The sequence below is a fragment of the Hyperoodon ampullatus genome (assembly GCF_949752795.1).
Source record: "Hyperoodon ampullatus genome assembly, chromosome: 4".
Classification (NCBI taxonomy): domain Eukaryota; kingdom Metazoa; phylum Chordata; class Mammalia; order Artiodactyla; family Ziphiidae; genus Hyperoodon; species Hyperoodon ampullatus.
In genome coordinates, this window is record NC_136917.1 from 23317951 (window position 1) to 23337428 (window position 19478).

At 57.8% G+C, this 19478-nt stretch overlaps 1 protein-coding gene across 4 annotated transcripts; it reads left to right on the forward strand.

Moving 5' to 3' along the window:
• Positions 1-2403: 2403 nt before the first annotated feature.
• PDLIM7 (PDZ and LIM domain 7) lies at positions 2404-18248 on the forward strand. 4 transcript variants are annotated; one of them, XM_079702019.1, is made up of 13 exons: positions 2417-2451; positions 3399-3504; positions 7260-7411; positions 7492-7522; positions 7976-8094; positions 8794-8930; positions 9076-9112; positions 10060-10130; positions 10277-10514; positions 11509-11689; positions 17416-17536; positions 17634-17749; positions 17905-18248. In XM_079702019.1, the coding sequence occupies exons 2-13, from the start codon at positions 3409-3411 to the stop codon at positions 17989-17991; spliced, it is 1386 nt and encodes a 461-aa protein (XP_079558145.1). In that variant the 5' UTR covers positions 2417-2451; positions 3399-3408; the 3' UTR covers positions 17992-18248. The 4 variants fall into 4 exon arrangements, with proteins under 4 accessions (XP_079558148.1, XP_079558145.1, XP_079558146.1 ...); XM_079702020.1 differs by having other exon boundaries at positions 10069-10130; XM_079702021.1 differs by lacking the exon at positions 7976-8094 and adding an exon at positions 8515-8531 and having other exon boundaries at positions 2418-2451.
• Positions 18249-19478: the final 1230 nt, after the last annotated feature.

Sequence of the window (19478 nt, forward strand, 5' to 3'; positions counted from 1 at the left end):
GAGTGGCTAGAGTGGAGTGAGCGAGGAGGAGAGTGATGGGGGGTGGACCCAGTTTATCAGTGTCATGTATGTCTGAAAGACTTTAGTTTTAAGCACAATGCCAGCCCCCTGGAATGCTAAAAGCTGTGGGTGATGTGGTGTGATTTCTGCTTTAAAAATACCACTTTGGGGACTTCCCTGGTGGTCCAGTGGTAAAGAGTCCACCTTACAATGCAGGGGACGCAGGTTTGGTCCCTGGTCAGGGAACTGGGATCCCACATGCCGTGGAGCAACTAGTCCCGTGTGCCACAACTACCGAGCTCGTGCGCCTCATCTAGAGAGCCTGTGTGCCACAAACTACACAGCCCACACGCCCTGGAGCCTGCACGCCACAACTAGAGAGAAGCCCGCGCACTGCAACTAAAGACACTGCATGCCTCAATGAAGAGCCTGCATGCCGCAACTAAGACCCGATGCAGCCAAAAATAAATAAAATAAATGAATAAAATAATAAATACATCTTTTAAGAAAATAAATAAAAATAAAAATACCACTTTGGCTGCTGCATGGAGAAGACTCTGGACGGCGTAAGGGTAGAAGCAGGGAGCTCTATCAGGAGACTGTTAAGACGTCCAGGCATGAGACAAGTGTCAGGGACAACCATGGAAGCCAGGTGTGGAACAGATTCTGAAGGTGGAATTTGCAGAATCTGATGTATGACACAGAAGATAAAGGAAGGAAAACCATAATTTTTACTGGACCAGGCAGATGAATAGTATTGCGGGGTTTTTTGTTGTTTTGTTTGTTTGTTTGTTTAACCGAGGTGAGGAAGGAGTTAGGGAGCTGGGGAAATTGCAAGTTTAAATTGGGACATGATGATTTGAGATATTTCGTAGACACCCAAGTTTTGACAAGCTGTTGGATACTAGAGTCTGGGGCTCTTGGGGGAAGGCCAGAGCCGGACATATAAGTTGGGAGTCTTTGGCATATAGGTGTTATTGATAGCCACAGAACAGGATGGGGTCCCAGAGAGTGAATGTAGAGAGGAAACATCTGATGGCCACTTTGGGAAGTAAATGAGACGCTGCCAAAGGAGGTGGAGAAGGAGCAGTCAGTGAGGCAGGAGGAAGCCATGAAGCCGTGGGGAAGAGGGAGTGCACCTGGACCAGAGCTGCTCCTAGACAGGGTAAGAGGAAAGCTGAGAAACCACCATTGATTTGATAACCTGGAAGTCATTAGAGACCTTTTGTAGAGGGAATTAATTCAGAGGACTCGTGGGGACAAGAGCCTGACTGGAGTGAGTTCAAGAGAGAACGGGAGGAAAGCAAGGGTGGCAGGGCAATAGACAACTCAGAGGAATTTTACTCTCAAGGGGAGTAGAATAAAAGAGAGATAGCTGGAGAGGGATGTGGGATCAAGAGAGAATTTCTTTAAAGATGAGAACGCTTACACCGGTTTCTGTAGTGAGGGGGATGATGCAGAAATGATGGTGAAGTGGGGAGAATAGCATGGGCCATGCTCTAGAAGGAGTTGAGGGGTGGACGCCTATTCGTCCACCCACACACTTCGGTCCCTGCTCAATTTCCCCCGCCGCCTGCGCTTAGCCGCCGGGGCTGAGCACTGGGGCAAAGTGGGGACGCTGACACCACCATTGGAGGCGTTGCTCGCTCTGGAGCGGGATACCAGGACACAGCCCATCGCGACAGTCAGCGCTGAGCCGTGGTTGCAGGGCCACAGGCTGCTGACTGCCGGGGGTCAGGGCGTAGGAGTAAGGGCAGGGCCCACAGGTCAGGATCGGGGCCGAGCCAAGGGCCCTTCCACCTCCGTCCGCTGCCATTATTTTCTGCCTTCGGTGGAGCGTTCTGCAAGCTTAACTTCAAGCTCCCCTGTGGCCTCCTCCACTAACCCCACCTCGAGGTAATCCCCTGCAACTCTCTACCAAATCCGTCCGATTTAGAAATTCTGGAGCCGCCAATGGCTGTGCCTTACGCCAAACTGTGCCTATCTTCACGGCGGCCCTGAGAGGCGAGTATTATTGTCCCATTTTTCCGAGTTGGAAACTAAGGTTCAGAGATGACTGAGGTCCAGATCTGTCTGGTTTCCAAGGCGGCTTTCTTTTCATTCCTCCAACGGGAGGCGCAAGGGGCCAGGAGAACGGCGGGTCGGGCTCCGGGGCAATGAAGGTGTCCAGCAGCCCGGTCCCCGCCCAGGCCCCGTCCAAGCCCCGCGGGCCATGTCTTACAGCCCAAAGCGAGATGGGACTTCGTGATTGGGCGGAGCGGAAGGATTGGGTGGGGCTTCCCACCACCCGAGAGGCCGTGACTCTGACAGGGGCGTGGTATCTGGCTCCGCCCCCTTACGCGGGCTCAAAGCGGACGGCGGCCACGGGGGCGGGGTCAGAACTCGGGTGGCGGATCCCAACGCTGCTCTTCGGAGACCGCCGCCGAGCAGCGCCCCGGCGGGGCCGAGCAGGTACATGCGACATCGCGGGGCGTCTCGGGCAGGACCAGGCGGGGGGCAGAGGCCTACTGGGGACCACAGGGGGTACTGGGGGTCTTAGCCAGCTCTGCGCTTCCTCCGGTGGGCCGGAGCCCCTACCCCCGCCTTCCTGCGGCAAAGCCGGCTGCGGCGGGGCTGGTTGGCGCCTGCGCCGCTCCCTGCTCCCCGGACTCGGCCAGTGCATGGGGCCCGGGCGGGAGAAACTGAGTCACGTCGGGATGGTAGCAGGCCTGTGTGGGAGGCACCACCCCCACTGAGCTCCAGGATGAATCCCCTTCCTGGCCACGCTTTGGAGTCCCAGCCCCCACCAGCCTCCGCAGGGGCCGCGCCCCCGCGCAGTCCGCCCCAGCGCCCAGGGGTCCCGCCCTGGCTCCCAGCAGCTTCGACTGGGCCTGGAATGGCTAGGACGCGCTCCAGCCGCCTCCCTCCCCACCCCTCCCCCTCGCGTCCGAAGCCCCTGTGTGCTCCCTCCGCTGGCTCTCCGCACAGTGTCAGCTTACACGCCTTATATAGTCCGAGCAGGCTCCAGTCGAGGCCTGCCTGCCGGGACCTGGGGGCGGGGGAGAGGAGCGCCGGCCCCGGACTGGCCTTGCCGTCCAGTCCGAGGCTCAAGGTTGGCTTGGGAGGAGGCCGTGCCAAATTAGCCCTGCGGTCCACTCCTGGATGAGAGGAACCTCAAGACTGGATGCGGGCTCCCCTCACGCTCCCAGTTCCTTAGGGCAGGGGGGTTGCCCCTGTCTTTCCAAAGTGAGGTCTGCCAGCTAGTAGCCCAGCCAAACCTAACAAGGTGCCCGCCTACCCTCCCCCTGCGTGTGCTCAGCGTCTGCCCGTGCCTACCTGGCACTAGTCCGAGGCTGGTGTCCCGTGATGGGCCTGCCTGTGCACCCACTATGCATCACTCACCTTTTCTCTCCTCTCAGGAGCGGCACCATGGATTCCTTCAAGGTGGTGCTAGAGGGGCCAGCACCTTGGGGCTTCCGGCTGCAGGGGGGCAAGGACTTCAATGTGCCCCTCTCCATCTCCCGGGTGAGCCTAGGTTGAGGCAGGGGCTCCCTCAGGAATCTTTGGGTGCTCGGATCTCCAGTGAGTGATGGGAGGAGTCTGAGCAGGAGTGAGCTGAGGCCAGTAGGCCAGGAGGTGTCCAGGTCCAGAGATGTAGGCTCCTGCCACAAGGACTCCCAACTAGGCAGATACTAGGAAAGGAGCTCCCACACTTCCACAGCACTGCACTGTACCTGATGCCAGTCCCCGAAGCTCCTGGGGCCACCTTCGAGGCTCAGGGAGATGCCGTTTCTGGAGGAGGGGAGCCTGAGGTCTCCAGGAAGGGTCTAAGCTGCTTCAGGGAGCAGTGCTTGGAGCTGGACCCCAGGCAGGGCACTCTGACCGCAGGATCTCACTTCATTCTCATTGCCACCCAAGGAATAGCAACTGTCATCCTGTTTATCCAGTTGAGATAACTTGGAGAGGTGAAGGGGCTCCTTCCGCGATTCCATGGCAAAGCAGGGATTGGAATTCGGGCACAGGGATGGCCTGCATTTTTTGTCGGTGGGTGGGTGGGTTACCTCTCCCCAGCCTGTGTGAGGACCTTTATCCCAGCCACTGGTCCCATTCAGGATGCAGTGGCCTTCGACCCCAAGCAGGGGTTGGGACGGGGCTCTAGGGCTGTGACTTCAGCTCCCAAGAGCCCGTTCTGGTGGGGGCGGAGCTGAGGGCTGGCTCCTCCCTATGGCAGGGGGATTGCCTTATAAGCCCAAGAATGCAGCCCCATGCTGGGATGGCCAACTGGTGGCTGGAGTCTGCAGAGCTGGAAAAAAGCTGGCCTAGACCTGGACCCCTGAACCCCATGAGTGGGCCCCTCGGCTGATCACCACCAGGCTGTGGCTCCAGCTGTGGGGTCAGTTGTGGGACACAGAACAAACTGCCTGCCCTGAGAGCACGAGGCCAGCCCTTGGGTTGGTGTCTCTGACTGTGGCCTGGGGGTCAGGAGGGGGTGGGGACTTCCTGTCACCATATCCGCTTGTCCAGAGAGGCCCACCCAGGCTCCTGGTGGGCAGGCAGCTACTGGCAGGAAGCCCAGGGCAAGCACAGCCTGGAGGGGCCCAGAGGGCCCAGCTAGAGGGGGCCCCAAGGCAGAGTCTGTCGAGTTGGGCTTGGTGGCCAGGGCAGGCAGGCAGTCACTGTTCCCAGGGACCCTTCCACAGGGTTCCCTGGAAGCTGCCCTACCAGCAAGGTAGCCAAGGGCAGTGGTGTCCCTACCACATACACCCACCCCACACCCAGTACTCAAGCCTTGCCCGCCCTGGAAACCTACCCTATACTCCCCTCCCTGGGAAAGTGCTGGCCAATGTGACTGGGGCCTTGGCTGACCTCTGAGCCTCAGTTTCTTCATTGGTGGGGATGGGCAACAAAGTAGCCTAAGGGATGGACTTTCAGATGTGGCCTGTTGGGGGCACTCTGAGCCCAGGCTCCCTTGTCAGCAGCCCCAGCATGTGGGTGGGGCCACTAGCCGAGCCCATCCCTGGAGCTGGACCTAGGCCCTGGTGGGTGGGTGTGTGGGGTGGTCTTTTCTGAGCTGGGCTGGCACCCTTTCTCTCCCCTGACCCCAGCGTGGAGGGGGGCAGGGAGGGGCTAGGGCTGGCTGTAGGCCCGGGCCTGGGAGATGAGGTAATGTCTGGGACTTGGGGGTTGGGCTGCTCAGTGGAGCCCTCAGGCTGACTCACCCCCTACTCCATGCAGTGTCCAGCCCCCTGGCTTTTCCCCTCCTTGGTCCCTTGGGCCCTCTTGCTTCTCTCTCCAGACACACCCCGCCCCCCGTGCCCTCCCCGTTCTGCTTCTGTCTCCACCTCTCTGATCACTCCCCTATCCCTCCTGTGCTTCCTATCCTCCTCACTCCAGAGAAGGAAGTAGTCTCCAGCTCCCCATCCCCTCTCTGGGAGCCAACTGCTCCTGCTCAACCTGAGACCCCCACCTCAGGCTTAGCCCACACCTCCCAGGAGCCAGCCAGTGTGGGTAGGGAGTGGCCAGGCCAGGTTTCCCGTCTACTGACTCACCATGACCTTGAGTAAGTCACTTCCTTGCAAGGGCGTCACTTCCCTATGCCCATTATAAGGGGTTGGATTGGACTAGAGGTAAGATAGGGGATCCAAGCCCTAAACCCAGCTAGGAGGTCAGGGGGTCTTTCCAGCCAGAGGGCTGACCTCTGAGTTGGGCCCCAGCTCTCAGCAGAGATGGCCTGGTAGGGTGGGGCCTTAGGGTCAGGGTCCTGGCCTTGCCTCTTGAGTTGCTAGCTGGGTGACTTGAAGCAAGTTACTTAACCTCTCTGTTTTTCCATGTGTAAAATAGGTATATTCCCAGACTCTACTCCACAGGGTTGTTGAAGGATTCAGTATGTGGCAGTACTAGGTACTCAATAAACGTAAGCTGCTATTACCATTTAGCAGGTGAAGAAAGGGCCACCCAGCTGTCTTACCCTTCTAACTTCCCAAGCATGAAATAGAGCCACCAAACTCAGGTCTCCCTTCTTGCCCTAGTGCCATTAGTCTCTGCATCTGGTCCCTCTGCCATCTCTCTGGAGCCCCTTACCTCCTCTCTCCCTGCCTCAACTGAGTCTGAGCATCAGCCTACCTGATGAGCCTCATGGGGCCAGAGGCAGCCTCAAATCTCACAATGTGAATCTGCCTCCCAGCACTTCCCCACAAGCCTGCTCAATCCAAGGCCCCTTGCCAGATGGCCAGGCAGCCCTGAGGGCTTAGACTTATGAACAGCAGTGCCACTCCTGCCTGTGTTGCTGCCACTAGGCTAGAGGGCTGAGAGGGCCCAGTGGGATTCTTCAGGGCCACCTCTATCTGGACCCTGGCAAATACCCCACCCCGGGCCTTAAAACTGCTGTTGGTTCCTCCTAATCTCAAGGCCAAATCCTGGTTCCTTCCAGCATTTGAGGCCTTCATAAGTAGCTGGACTCTCTCACACCATAGGCAGCCCATCCCACTCTCCTTTTGCCAGAGCCCACCACTTCCCAGAAGTCATCCTGATGGTTTCAGCTCATGCTGGTGGTGACCATTCCTTCCAGCCTAGTATTGCTTCTCATTTGCCATGGGAACCAGGGATTCACAACTCAGAGCCTGAAGGATCGGGGGGAGAGGGTGATGTGACAGTTGAGGGCTTGGGGGTGACATCCATATTTATTTACAACCTATGAAGCCCCAGCTGACATTTTGGACCCCATTCAGTCACACTGATCACTGGGAACCTAGAGGTGATGGGGCCTGTTCCTGGCACTCAAAGTGTTCCGGTAGATCCCTGCAGATGGCCCCAGGACAGGGTGCTAGGAGTGTAAGAGGTCAATGAGAGCACCCAACAGTGCTCAGGGAGGTACTTGCCACACGCACAAGCCAGAGGGCATGTCTGGTGGGTGGAATGGCCTGGGCGAGAGGCCAGCAGGGGCCTCAAAAGGCTGCGGCTGGAGCTGAGAAGCTTGGGTTTTAGCCTGGCTAAACCAACAAGGTGGCTGCTTGTTGATGTCAGCAGTTTCTGGACTGTGGGGAGGGTCCCTGGAGGTGAACGAATAACTAAGCAGGGTGATTGGGGCGATGGTGAAGCTCAGGTGAGCCCCACCCCCTTCCAGATGGCTTTAGTATGCAGCAGCTGCCCAGAAATATGTTGAATGAAGAGGCCTCTGGGTTCTGCAAGTGGGGCAGCTAAGGAAAGGCAGGGTTGGCTGCTGTTGGCCTGAGTTTGGCCTGCAGAGCCTTGGGCCTCCACGATCCTCTGTCTCTCCATAGCTCACTCCTGGAGGTAAAGCTGCGCAGGCCGGCGTGGCCGTGGGCGACTGGGTGCTGAGTATCGATGGCGAGAATGCGGGGGGCCTCACACATATCGAGGCCCAGAACAAGATCCGTGCCTGCGGGGAGCACCTCAGCCTGGGTCTCAGCAGGTATGCGGGCGCTGAGCAGGCCTGGCAGGTGGGCACGCCATTGGGGCTTCCCGTCAACACCCCTTTCCCTTCTCTTTTAGGGCCCAGCCGCCTCAGAGCAAACCGCAGAAGGTATGTGAGGGGCTTGGGACATCTGGGCGGCAGGCGGGGTGGGATTGGACGTCCGGCTGACCTGCCCTCCCTGGTGCAGCCTGGTACCCCCATCCCTGGCCGGGAGTAGAGGGTGGAGGCCAGAGCTGGGGAGTCTGGGGACTGGGAGTTGGGCCGGGGGCTGCCGCACGGTCAGGGTACCACGCATATCTGCCTGTCTGTCCGTCTGCCTGTCTGCCTCCCGCCGGCCTGTGCTGCAAGCTGCACTAGTCCGCCCTCGCCCTCCGGCCGCGTGGGCTGAGATCATCGCTCCCAAATGGGCCCCTTGAAATCCGAGTCGCCCCTTCCCCGTAGCCTCAGGCCAGATGTGTGGGCGTGGGGCTGGAGCGCCGCAGTCCTCTCCGAGCCAGGGGGGCACCCCACTCTAGCCAGGTCCCCGCCCCTGCCCGCCCTGCCCGCTCTGTCTCCGCCCAGGCCCTGGCCCCCGCCGCGGACCCCCCGCGGTACACCTTTGCACCCAGCGCCTCCCTCAACAAGACGGCCCGGCCCTTCGGGGCCCCCCAGCCCGCTGACAGCGCCCCGCATCAGAATGGGTACGTCCACCCTGCCCGCCCACATCCCTCCTGCCCGCCCACTGCCCACGCCATCTGTCCACAGCCCCACGCCCGCCCGCTGCCCGCTGCTGCTCAGTCTGCGCTGCGCCCCAGCCCGGCCGGAACCGTGCGGCAGCGACCCCTGGCGGCCTGGGCGGGGACTGCAGGCACAGGGCCCTTCCGAGGGTGTGGCTCCTGCCTGGGCACCGTCCTCCTGGGGGCACTGTCCTCCTGGAGGCTCTGAACGAGGCAGCGCCCCCTCGCTGGTGGCCTGGGGGTGGGGTTTAGTGTCGGGCCGTCTGAGCCCTAGACACTCAGTGCAGCCTTGCCTCAAGCTAGTCTGACCCCTTGCCGTCTTTCTTCCTCCCCTTGTCTATTTCTTTGTCCCTTTATCTGTCCATGTGTCTATTTCCTTCACAGGTGCAGACCCCTGACAAGTCAGTGAGACCCCTCTGCCTGTCTCTCTCTTTCTTCCTTTTGGCACTCTGGGTGGCGGCCCCTCCCCACCCTGGTTGCCCTCCTCTCACCTTGGTTGCCCTCCTCCCCTCTCACTTACCTATCCAACCCCCCACCCAGCAGGGCCCTGGCCTTGCCCTTCCCCACTCTGCCATCACCATAGCCCAAATGTACCAAATCTGGGGAGGGGCTGCCCCCACTGCCCACCCCAGCATGAGGTTCTGAGCCACACCCTCCCCACAGACAGCCGCTCCGACCGCTGGTCCCAGATGCCAGCAAGCAGCGGCTGATGGAGGACACGGAGGACTGGCGGCCGAGGCCTGGGACAGGCCAGTCCCGTTCCTTCCGCATTCTCGCCCACCTCACGGGCACCGAGTTCAGTAAGTGCCATCCCAGGGCAGGGCCCCCAACCCGGGCCTGGGCTTAGCTGGAGCCTGCTCGGGCACCCTGTGACCCTCTGCCAGGGCTCAGGGCTGGGGTGGGCTTCTGCCTGCTCTTGGTCAATGCCTGCCTCTGCCCTCTCAGTGCAAGACCCGGATGAGGAGCATCTGAAGAAATCAAGGTAACAGGACGAGCTCCAGCCCCGCTTTCTCACTTCCTGCCTCTCCCGTTCCACCCACCACCCTGGGTCTGCTCCTGGCCGTCCTTAGCCAGGCTTCTCCATTCTCCTTCCTTTCTTCAGGCCTCCCTCCCTCCCTCCCTTCCTCCCTTCCATCTCTCCTTCCTTCCACTTTCTCCTCCTTCTCTCTCTGCCCCTCAGGGAAAAGTATGTCCTGGAGCTGCAGAGCCCACGCTACACCCGCCTCCGGGACTGGCACCACCAGCGCTCTGCCCACGTGCTCAACGTGCAGTCGTAGCCTGGCCCTCGCCGGCCGGCTGCCCTCTCTGCCTCTCTCTCTCTGTTCCTCCTCCCAGGGCACCCCGCCTTGGTGCTTCCAGCTTCTGCCTACCTCACCCCTCCCTTTCCTGCCCCTGAACTGAGCCTCCTACTGGCCTGGCCTCGGCTGCCCTCCTGGCACAGGGCCCGGCTCCATCTGACACTGTCTTCACTCTTTGCCCTATGGTACTGCTGTCTGCCAGGTCTGTGCTGGCTTAGGCATGAAAATAAACATGCTCGGCCCTGCTTTCTCTGCCTCTGTCTTCTACCTTTGTGGGCTTGGTTTGCATTTGGGGTATGGGGGTGTTAGATGGATGAGATCCAGCATGGGCCCTGCCAGTCTGGGTCTCAGTGGGTGGCGGTACCCAGCAAAGGGGGCCCTGCCGTCAGAAGGAGACCCAAGAGTTGCCCCAGAAGTGAGAGCCCTGCTCCACCTCCCAGCCCTGTGCCACAGACCAGCCAGTTGGAACCTGGCTAGGAGAAGCTGCCCTACCCACCCCTACCCCAGTGGAACCTGGAGTCCAACCCAGGAGCTCTCATGCACCCACGCATCTCCCATGGGGCCAGAAGGACCAAGGTTGGGGGGTGGAGCCATGCCAGGAGCCTCAGCCATGCAGGGCCTTGAATGGCAGATCTTACAGCCAGGTGCCCAGGACAGAAGCCCCAGCCCCAGCTTCAGCTACACCCCAGGAACCCTGGCCTGGTGAGAGAGAGTGGGCTCGGGCCTGGGGAAGGGTGGGTAGCCTCCAGAGGCATGGGGGTGGGCCCCTCCAAGCTGCCCCGGGGTCTCCCCACAGTCCTGTGGCATCCCTGGGCACCCCTCTGGAGTCACTTTCCTGGCCTTGGCAGGCCCTACCACCCCCAGCCCCACCAGCCGCCCGCCCTGGGCTGTGGACCCTGCGTTCGCTGAGCGCTACGCCCCGGACAAGACCAGCACGGTGCTGACCCGGCACACCCAGCCAGCCACACCCACGCCCATGCAGAACCGCACCTCCATTGTGCAGGCTGCCGCTGGAGGGGGCCCTGGAGGCGGCGGTGGCAGCAATGGCAAGACTCCCGTATGCCACCAGTGCCACAAGGTCATCCGGTGGGTGGCCCTGTTCCTTTCCTACCGTGGTCTTTCCTGACCTCAAGTACAGCCCTGATGCCTTTCTGATCTCTGCTCCCCCATCTATCTCCCCACTCATCTCAGCCGCCCCTGCGGGAGGATGAGGATTCGGTTCCCTATTGGAGTGAAGGTAGGGACCTGGGCTGGTTCCTCAGATTCTGAATCCTGCACTCCTTACCCACAGCCCACCCATCATTAGCCTCTGTTCAGCATTTGCCCTGGTGAAATGGAGGAAGTGCCAATGACACAGCCAAGCTGCAGCCCTAGACTCGCTGCTCTCTGGGCAAGGAAGGGCCTCCCCTTCCCAGCCCCTCTGCCTCTCTCCTTCCTGCTCGCTTGGTCTCTCTCTGCTAAGCCTCTGAAGTCCCTCCCTCTCTGCATTGCTCCCCGGGGCCCAGCAGAGTCACACAGCCCCCCAGAATCAGTGTGACAGTGTGCCTTCCTAGTTCTCATCCCAGGCCCTGCACTGCTCTAGATTCCTGTCAGCTCTTAGGCTCTGTGAAGCACCCCCTCCTTCAGACATCCCCATTTATCTGGGACCTGCAGGGCCCTCCCCAGACCGGAGGGAACAGGCAAGCAGAACAGGGTGGGCACCAGGCTCAGCTCAAGTGCCCACTGGTCTTCAGGGCTCACGGGCACTCCAGGCCTCCTGCCCCCCCAGGGCACCAATTCCCTGGGTTCAACTTATTAGGCCCAAATCAGCAGCTCTCACCCAGTGTAACCTTCCTCCCTTTTCCAACACTGCCCCTCTCCCTCATCTCCTGTCATCAAAACAGTGCAGCTTTGTCTCTCTTGCTGTGTGACCTTGGGCAAGTCACTTCCCAAGCCTGTTTCTCCCCTCTTTGGAGATGGAGAGAATGAACTTTCCCTTCAAGGCTTCATAGTAGGTGGTAGGTAAACCCCGTGGGGTTCTGGCCAGGAACCCCGACTTCGTTTGCATCCATTCCCGCTCACTGCCCTTGCCTCCTGCCAGGGGCCGCTACCTGGTGGCGCTGGGCCACGCGTACCACCCTGAGGAGTTTGTGTGCAGTCAGTGTGGGAAGGTCCTGGAAGAGGGTGGCTTCTTCGAGGAAAAGGGCGCCATCTTCTGCCCGCCCTGCTATGACGTGCGCTATGCACCCAGCTGTGCCAAATGCAAGAAGAAGATCACTGGCGTGAGTGGGGCTGGTGGGTGGCTGGGAAGGCAAGTCTGACCCTTGAGTGTTGAGGAGTGTTGTTGAGCAGCTCCTGAGCCTGGGAGCTCTCCCTGCAGGAACCTATTGGAACCTTACCAGCCTAACAGTCGGGCTGCTATATTGACCTTACTTTTCATTAATCAGGATCCTCTTAACAAATGACCTAAATCCTTCTCAAAAGGGCTCAAGAGTGTTGGCACAAATAATCAGAAAGGCTGAGGGGTGCTAACTTCAGGCCCAGCTGAATGCGTATCCCGAGGTCATCAGGAGTCTTTCTACTACTTGCCTCTGGTTTCATCTTTGTTGGCTTCGTTCCCAGCATGCTTTTTCCTAGAAAGCGGCAAAGATGGTGCCACAGTGGCTCCAGGGTTACATCTCCCCAGGTTAGCACCACAAAGTGAAAGAGAGCATCTCTGTGCCAGTTGATGTATCAAGAGTCCCAGTGCTGATGCTCATTGGCCTGGCTTGCTTCACATGCCCATCTCTGAACCAAGCCCCATGACTCTAATTGGCCAGGCCTGGATGACACCCCCTCCTGGAGTGGGGTCTGGTGGCCTTGCCTGAACCACAGGACTGGTTCCTTGAAAATAAAACCAGGATGACATTACCCAAAGAAGGGAGGTAAGTGCTAGTCAGGCCAAAACAAGAGATGGCTGCTGTGTGGGGATTGCATTCAGCTTCGGTAATAGAAAACCCCACTACAGAGGTTGAAACAGAAGGAGTAATATTTACTTCAATCACAAGAATTCCAGGGGTGGAATAGCAGCTCAAGGATGCCTTTAGGCTTTTTCTCTTTTTAAGTTCCGAAACCCTTAGCATGTAGATCTTTGTCCTCACGTGTATTGTATCATGGTTGCCAGATAAATGGTTGGGGCGGATGCTTTCTTTTAATGAGGTCTTGCCTTTTGACTCTGGAAGAAAAACCAAGAACTTGCATCTTTATCTCAGTTGTTGGAATTGTTATCCTGTGAGCACCTGGGCCATGGGGGAAGCTGGCAAATCCAGTATTTTAGCTTCTGTCCTCTGTAAGAGAGAAAGGCAAAAGAGAAAGGGGTTGTGACAGGCTTTTGGGAGGCTAATACACAGTGTCTGCTGCCCCTAGTACATATGAAAACAGAAACTCTGAAAGATGACTTGATGGGCTTGAAGGACACAGGACTATTGATTTGCAAAGCCAGAAATTTAGGCTCAAAAACGTGTGATTCAAAATCCTGTTCTTCCCGCTGAGGCTAAATATGCAGCATAGCCTGGCCTGGTCTCGTTCAGGGCAACCTAGCTGCCACCCAGAGCTGGGCTTGGGACTTGGGTCAGCACATGTCATGGGTTAAGAGTGATGAACTATCTACCTTCTCCCATTCGTTCTCTTTACTGAGTGTGGGCAGTATGCCCCACGCTAGGCACACCTCGTGAAGAGACAGGCATGGCCCTGCCCCCAGGAGCTCACACAGAGGAAGGGGACTCTGAGGGTGTCAGGGGCTGAGCAGCCTGAGGAAAGGGGAGCATAACAGGCAGGGTGACAAGTTGAGGGGGTTTCAGTTGTACCTGTATGGAAACTGAAGTCCAGAGAGAGGCAGAAATTGCCCAAGGCTGCAGAGCATGAGGGCCGAGCCAGAGCAGCCCCAGGCACTGCTGACTTTCAGCTTGGGCTCTTCTTGGCACTCATGCTTCTCCCCATTTCTGGATTCATAGGCAGAGCTTCCAGATGTGGCTAGAGAGCTCTGTAGTGATGGTCATGTTAGTGACGATTACCTTGACCGCAAGTGATAGAAAAAATAATGGCGGCTATTACTCACCTAAGAAAGTCCAGAGGTGGGCAATCTGGGACTTGTAGGCAGATCCAGGCTCCTGGATCTTGTTTCTCGGACATTCTCAATATTGGCTTACTTACCACTCATAGTCCAAGATGCCGCTTGAGCTTCAGGCAAAATTTCCACGTTCCAACCAGCAGGATGTTGGAATGAGAAGAAGGGCGGAAGGCTCTTGGGAGTCATCTTTAGAAGATGCTGCCACCCAACCCTTCCGCTTCCATCCCATTGCCCAGGACTCAATCGCATGACCACACTGAGCTGCAAGGGAGGCTGGGAAATATAGTCTGGTGTAGATATGTGCCCAGCAAAAAATGGGGGTTCCATCAGTAGACTGGAAGGGAAGAAAGGATATTATCACAGTCTTGTGTTGTGGGTCATTTACTATGTGTAGGCATCCAGCTAATCATACTACGAAGTCAGTTTGATTATTGTCATCTTACAGATGAGGAAATTTTGCCCAAATTCACAGTAATTTCTCCACCAGCCTAGGCCATACCCTGTTGGACTGTTCTAGCAGAACAGGCTGGATCCCAGGACCTTTCTTAAGCTGGCATCCGGGTTTGTTTCCCACAGATCAAGGCCCTTCTGTTCGTTGATGGCCCTGCCTGTGTTGCACAGCACTCTTGTCCCTCCCTGCCCCAGTTTTGGGTGGGCAGGGTTATCACCCAGGCCGCAGATGAGGAGGCAAGGCTCACAGAGCCTGACTGGCTCCTGGGTCCTAGAGTAAGCCCAGAGTAAGGCGGCAAGCCCTGCTCCTGCCCCAGTCCAGGCCAGTGGTTCCACAGTGTGGCCCAGGGGCCCTCAGCTTCCCTTCTTGCGGGACTCCAGGGCCTGACAGATCCCAGGAAGCTTCTACCTCACCCTCCCATGGGGCAGGAAGCTAACCTTCCCAATTTACCACGCGCTTCGGGCTCTGCTTGTGCCTGGTGCTTGGGACTATGCCTGGTCTCGGAGCTCAGAGTGGAGCATGGGGAGAGAAACACAGGACAATCAGGTTGTTTCAGCAGAGTTGGAGGGGACACATTAGAGGGGACCCATCCCCTGGTCTGGGGACCCTCTGGAACACTATGCTCTCAAGGCTCACCACTCACCACCAGCCCCCCTCACTCTGTGCTCCAGCCACATGGGCTTCTCCATTTTGCCAGTGTGCTGGTCCCTTCACCACAGGGCCTTTGCACAGGCTGTCCTCTGCTAAGAATACTCTTTAGCACTCTCCTTACCTCATTTCTTCTCATCCGAGACTCAAATAGCACTTCCTCAGGGGCACTTTCCCTGATACCCACCCTCCCCACCAGCCCAGGCTCCCCACTCTTTGCTCACTACCTTCCAGTCCTGTTGTCCCATCTCTTCCCCAGGGTGAACTTCATGGGTTGGGACCAGGGCTGTTTTGCTCACACATTATGCTGTGCCCCATATATAGGAAGTGGTCAATTAACACTTGAAGGAGTGGATGGAAGTGGCCTCTAAGCTGAACTTAAAACATGAGTAGGAATTAGCTTGGAGAAGGATCAGGGGAAAGTGCTCCAAGAGGAGGGAAGAGCTGTGTCACAAGGCAACACCCAGGGAAGGTGTGAGATGAGGTAGAAGAGGGGGGCAGGGACCGTGTTAGAAGTTCAGAGCTGGGGACTGCTGAGGTCAGGTGTGCCTGGCAAGCTTCCCCGGGGCAGGGGGAGACAGCTAGAGGAGGAGAACTGAGCTGCTGGCCCTGGGTCAGCATGGTGATGGTGAGATGGGAGAGGCAGATAGATTTAGGAAGCTTTGGGCATAAGATAGGGAACACTGGCTCACGGGTTCTTCTGGATACTGGCAGAGACCTGCCTCCCTGCCCATGCTCCCACTGGGCCCAGCTCTGGGCTCCCCATGCTCCTGCCGAGACCCTGTTCTGTGGGCTCACAGCCAAGTTCCTTCCCCCAACCCTTTGTCTTATCCTTGCAACGGGGCAACACCAGGCAGTGGGAAGGGCCAGCTTTGTAGCGAGCCAGACTTGGGCTCAAAACACATTTCCACCATCTATTGGCTGTATGACCTGGGGCACGTCACTTTCTCTGGGCCTCACTAAAATGGGGGTGGCAGTAACTTCCTGGCCAGGGTGGTTGAGAGGTATATGTGAGATGTGACAAAATTTTTTTTTTTTTTGGCCACTCCACACAGCTTGTGGGATTTTATTTTATTTTTTTAAATTTATTTTTAATTTATTTCTTTTTTTTAGCTTGTGGGATTTTAGTTCCCCGACCAGGGATCGAACCTGGGCCCTCAGCAGTGAGAGCATGGAGTCCTAACCACTGGACTGCCAGGGAATTCCCGTGACAGATTTTATAGAGGTCACACGGGCCAGCTGAGAGCTAGATGCTTCCCACGCTTATTTCTTGTCTTACTTGGTCCGCACTGTTTCATTTTCAAATTAATGGCCAACATTGAAAAACTGGATTTGACTTTAACACCTAGATTTCCACCTGAGCCTTCCAGGCGTTCCTCAATGAAGTGGTCAGCACCACCCCTGCAGGGAGAACAGGTGCTCTCCCACAGCACAGTCCCCACCTGGCCCTGGCAGGCACTGGGTCTGGGACCCCTGGCTTCAGATGTGGGACCATCTTTACAACACCCCTGCAAAGCTGGGATTAGGCTCTCAGTTCAAAAGGGAAGGAGCCGAATGTCAAGAGAAGGTAAAGCTGTTGGGTAAGCCACACAGCTAAGGTCTGGCTGAACCCAAAGATCTGATCCCCCTTCTGGGCTCCACACTGCCTCCTGCCTGCTCCAGATAGGAATGCTGCTGCCCTGGTTGGCCCGAGGGTCCCAGCCCCAGGAAGAGCTCAGCCCACCAGCAGCTTCTGCTTTGGCAGGCCTCCAGTGGAGCAGGTTAACTCAACTCACGAGCACTTGTGATGCATACCCGTGGACCAGGCCCTGTTGGGATATACCTGCTAACAGAACAGTTGGTATTTCATGCCCTCCTGGACCTTACACTGGATCGGGAAGAAGGGGGTGGGGAGCAGACAATAAGCAATGACAAAATAGGTAAATTACCTGGTAGTATGTTAGCATGGAAAAAAGGGAAGCGCTATTGGGAGTGTGGCTTTGGGAAGGCGGGTTGGCCTATGAACTGGTGGTGTCAGAGTGGGCCTCATGGAGAAGGTGACCTTTGAGCAGAAACTTGAAGGAGGTGAGGGGTGAGCCTTGCAGGTATCTGGTGCAGAGCAGTTCAGGTAGAGGGGACAGCTGGTGTGAAGCCCCAAGACGGTGTGCCTGGTGTGTAGCCCCAAGATGGTGTGCCTGGTGTGTCAACCAGGGATGAGAGGCCATGTGGGGAGTGCAGAGGGACAGAGGCCAGACTTGCTGGCCTCTGGGCCCTTCCCAGGGCTTTGGCTTTTGCTCAGAGAAATGTGGACTAGGCAGGAATTGGGGCAGAGAAGGATGTGGCCTGGCACAGGTTGATATCAGTCTGTAAGGGCAGAGGGAGGAGCACAGAAGCCAGTTTCATGCAGTCATCCAGGTCAGAGGTGCCCAAGGCTCACATCTCACATCAGGGAGGCTGTGAGAAGTGGTCAGAATCGGGACGCATCTTGAAGGTGGACCCAGCAGGATTTCCTGGTGGACCTGAAGTGAAGTGTGGGAGAAAGCAGGGAATTTGGCCCATGCGGACGGAGTTGCCATCCACTGAGATGGAGACAGCTGTGGGAAGGTGAGAGGTTTGGGGTGCAGAGATTGGGAGCTGAGCTTTAGACATGGAGTGGTGGACAGCCACGGGGAGACCTCAGGGTTGGAGAAAGAAAGTAGCAGCAATGCGTGTGCAGACGTAACATTTACCCTGAAAGAAAGAGGACCCAAGCCTGCTTTCCTGTGTCCCCGGTTCTGGAGAGGAGGATGCTGAGCTGCCAAGTGACTGTCGCTTCCTCCCAGGAGATCATGCATGCCCTGAAGATGACCTGGCACGTGCATTGCTTCACCTGTGCGGCCTGCAAGACACCCATTCGGAACAGGGCCTTCTACATGGAGGAGGGGGCCCCCTACTGCGAGCGAGGTATAGGGTGGAACAGGCAGGGAGGCGGGGCTGGGTGAGGGGGCGGGGCGCGGGCAGGGGAGAACCCGGGGTCCCCTTCCTCTCTGTGTGTCTCCAGACCATGAGAAGATGTTTGGCACGAAATGCCGAGGCTGTGACTTCAAGATCGATGCCGGGGACCGCTTCCTGGAGGCGCTGGGCTTCAGCTGGCACGATACATGCTTCGTGTGCGCGGTGAGTGCCCCTCCTCCGACTCAGGCCCCGCCCCCAGAGCCCTGTGTTCTTCACCAGCCTCCCTCCCACCCCTGCCTCTGGGATTCCTAAGAGGTTGGGAAGGCGCCGCTCTTGCCACCTCCAACCCCATGTAACTGGACCTTGGCTGTTCCTAGATATGTCAGATCAACCTGGAAGGAAAGACTTTCTACTCCAAGAAGGACAAGCCCCTTTGCAAGAGCCACGCCTTCTCCCACGTGTGAGCCCCTCCCACCCACGGCTGCCCACCCTGCCCTGTCCAGCTGGAGGGGTTGCTGGTTCTGGAGTCATCACCCCAGATTTCTGGGTAGGGCCAGCAAAAGTTGCCCGACCCCAACTCTTGGCCTGAGCCTGCGGTTCCCTGAGCCCCTGCCCACCCGCTTCACCTCCCCCCACTCCCTCCACCACCTCCGCACACTGGTGCTGGCCACACCGGCCCCTCTTCACGTCCAGTGCCACAATAAACCTGTATCCAGCTGTGTCTGGTGTGCACTTCCCCCTACGCATCAAGAAAGGTGGGATCTGAGGCACGTAGCAGGGTGGAGATTAAGTTTTCCAGGGCTTACCGTCCTGATGGTCTTGTGATGGGGACATGGAGGACTCTCAGTCAGCAGGAGGAGGCAAAGGGGAATCGCATGTGCTGGGCCCAGCACCCGCAGAAGTGGAGGGCACCTGGGCTGGCCTGGCGTGGAGGTCAGAGAAGAGGAGTTGAGAGGCATCCTCAGGGATGGGACATGGAAAACAGTATGCCAGAGTGAGGGCCTAGACAGACCGCTGCCATCTGTATGGTGCAGGCAAAGAGGGTGGGGCTGGAGAGGGCAGCCCTCTGGTCCTGGGAAGCCACAAGTGCCAGGACAAGGAGCCAGGACTGCTTCCTGAGGGCAAGGTGGCGGTGGGGAGATCAGGGCACAGAAGTGTTCGGATCTGTGTTGTAGAAAAAGCCCCGAGAGCCGTGAGTGGGGTGAACAGAAGGAGAGACTGGGAAGAGGGGCAGGACTCGGGAAGAGAAGAGCAACAAGCCAAAAGGCAGAGATGGGATCCAGTGACAGGTCCCAGGGAGCCCAGAGTGGAGACCTGGGATGAGAGGTGAGGACAGGAAGGAGGGCAGGTTTGCTAGACATCTGGAGTATACCAGTCATTCCTCACATCGTCTTACATGATCCTCCCAGCAACACCGTGAGGTGCCTGCAGTTATTCTCATTTTATAGATGAAAGCTTAGGAGACCTGACCAAAGTTGCACAGCTGCTGAGCCATGAGCCAGACTAGAAGGCCGGCACGAAGCTGGCTGCACTGTCCTGGGACTGGCCGGCACTGAGAGCCATGCTCCAGGGATGCTCCTTCGGAAGCTTACCTCTGTCTGCTACCTCAAAACCTGGAGGCTATGGTGGTGGCCCCATCTTCCCCTGGGGTCTCTTGCTTCCCACTGGTGCCCTCCACTACCCCAGGGGGACTGTCATTTCTCCTGTTCCAAGTTTGGACTGGAGAAGGACTGAGGAGAGGCCCCAAACCAGGCCAAGGCAATTCAGTGCACCCATGGCCACCTGTCCTCCAGGGCTCCCTTGGCATGAGGAACCTCAGCACATCTAAAGTTGTTGGCATTCTCAACAGGTGCTTGGGCCTGTCCTCTTTAAGAGAAGAGAAGGGCCTCTCTGTTGTGTTCTCTCGAGGACCCCTGGAGCATGAGTGCAGGGCTTCCTGTGTTATTGGGTT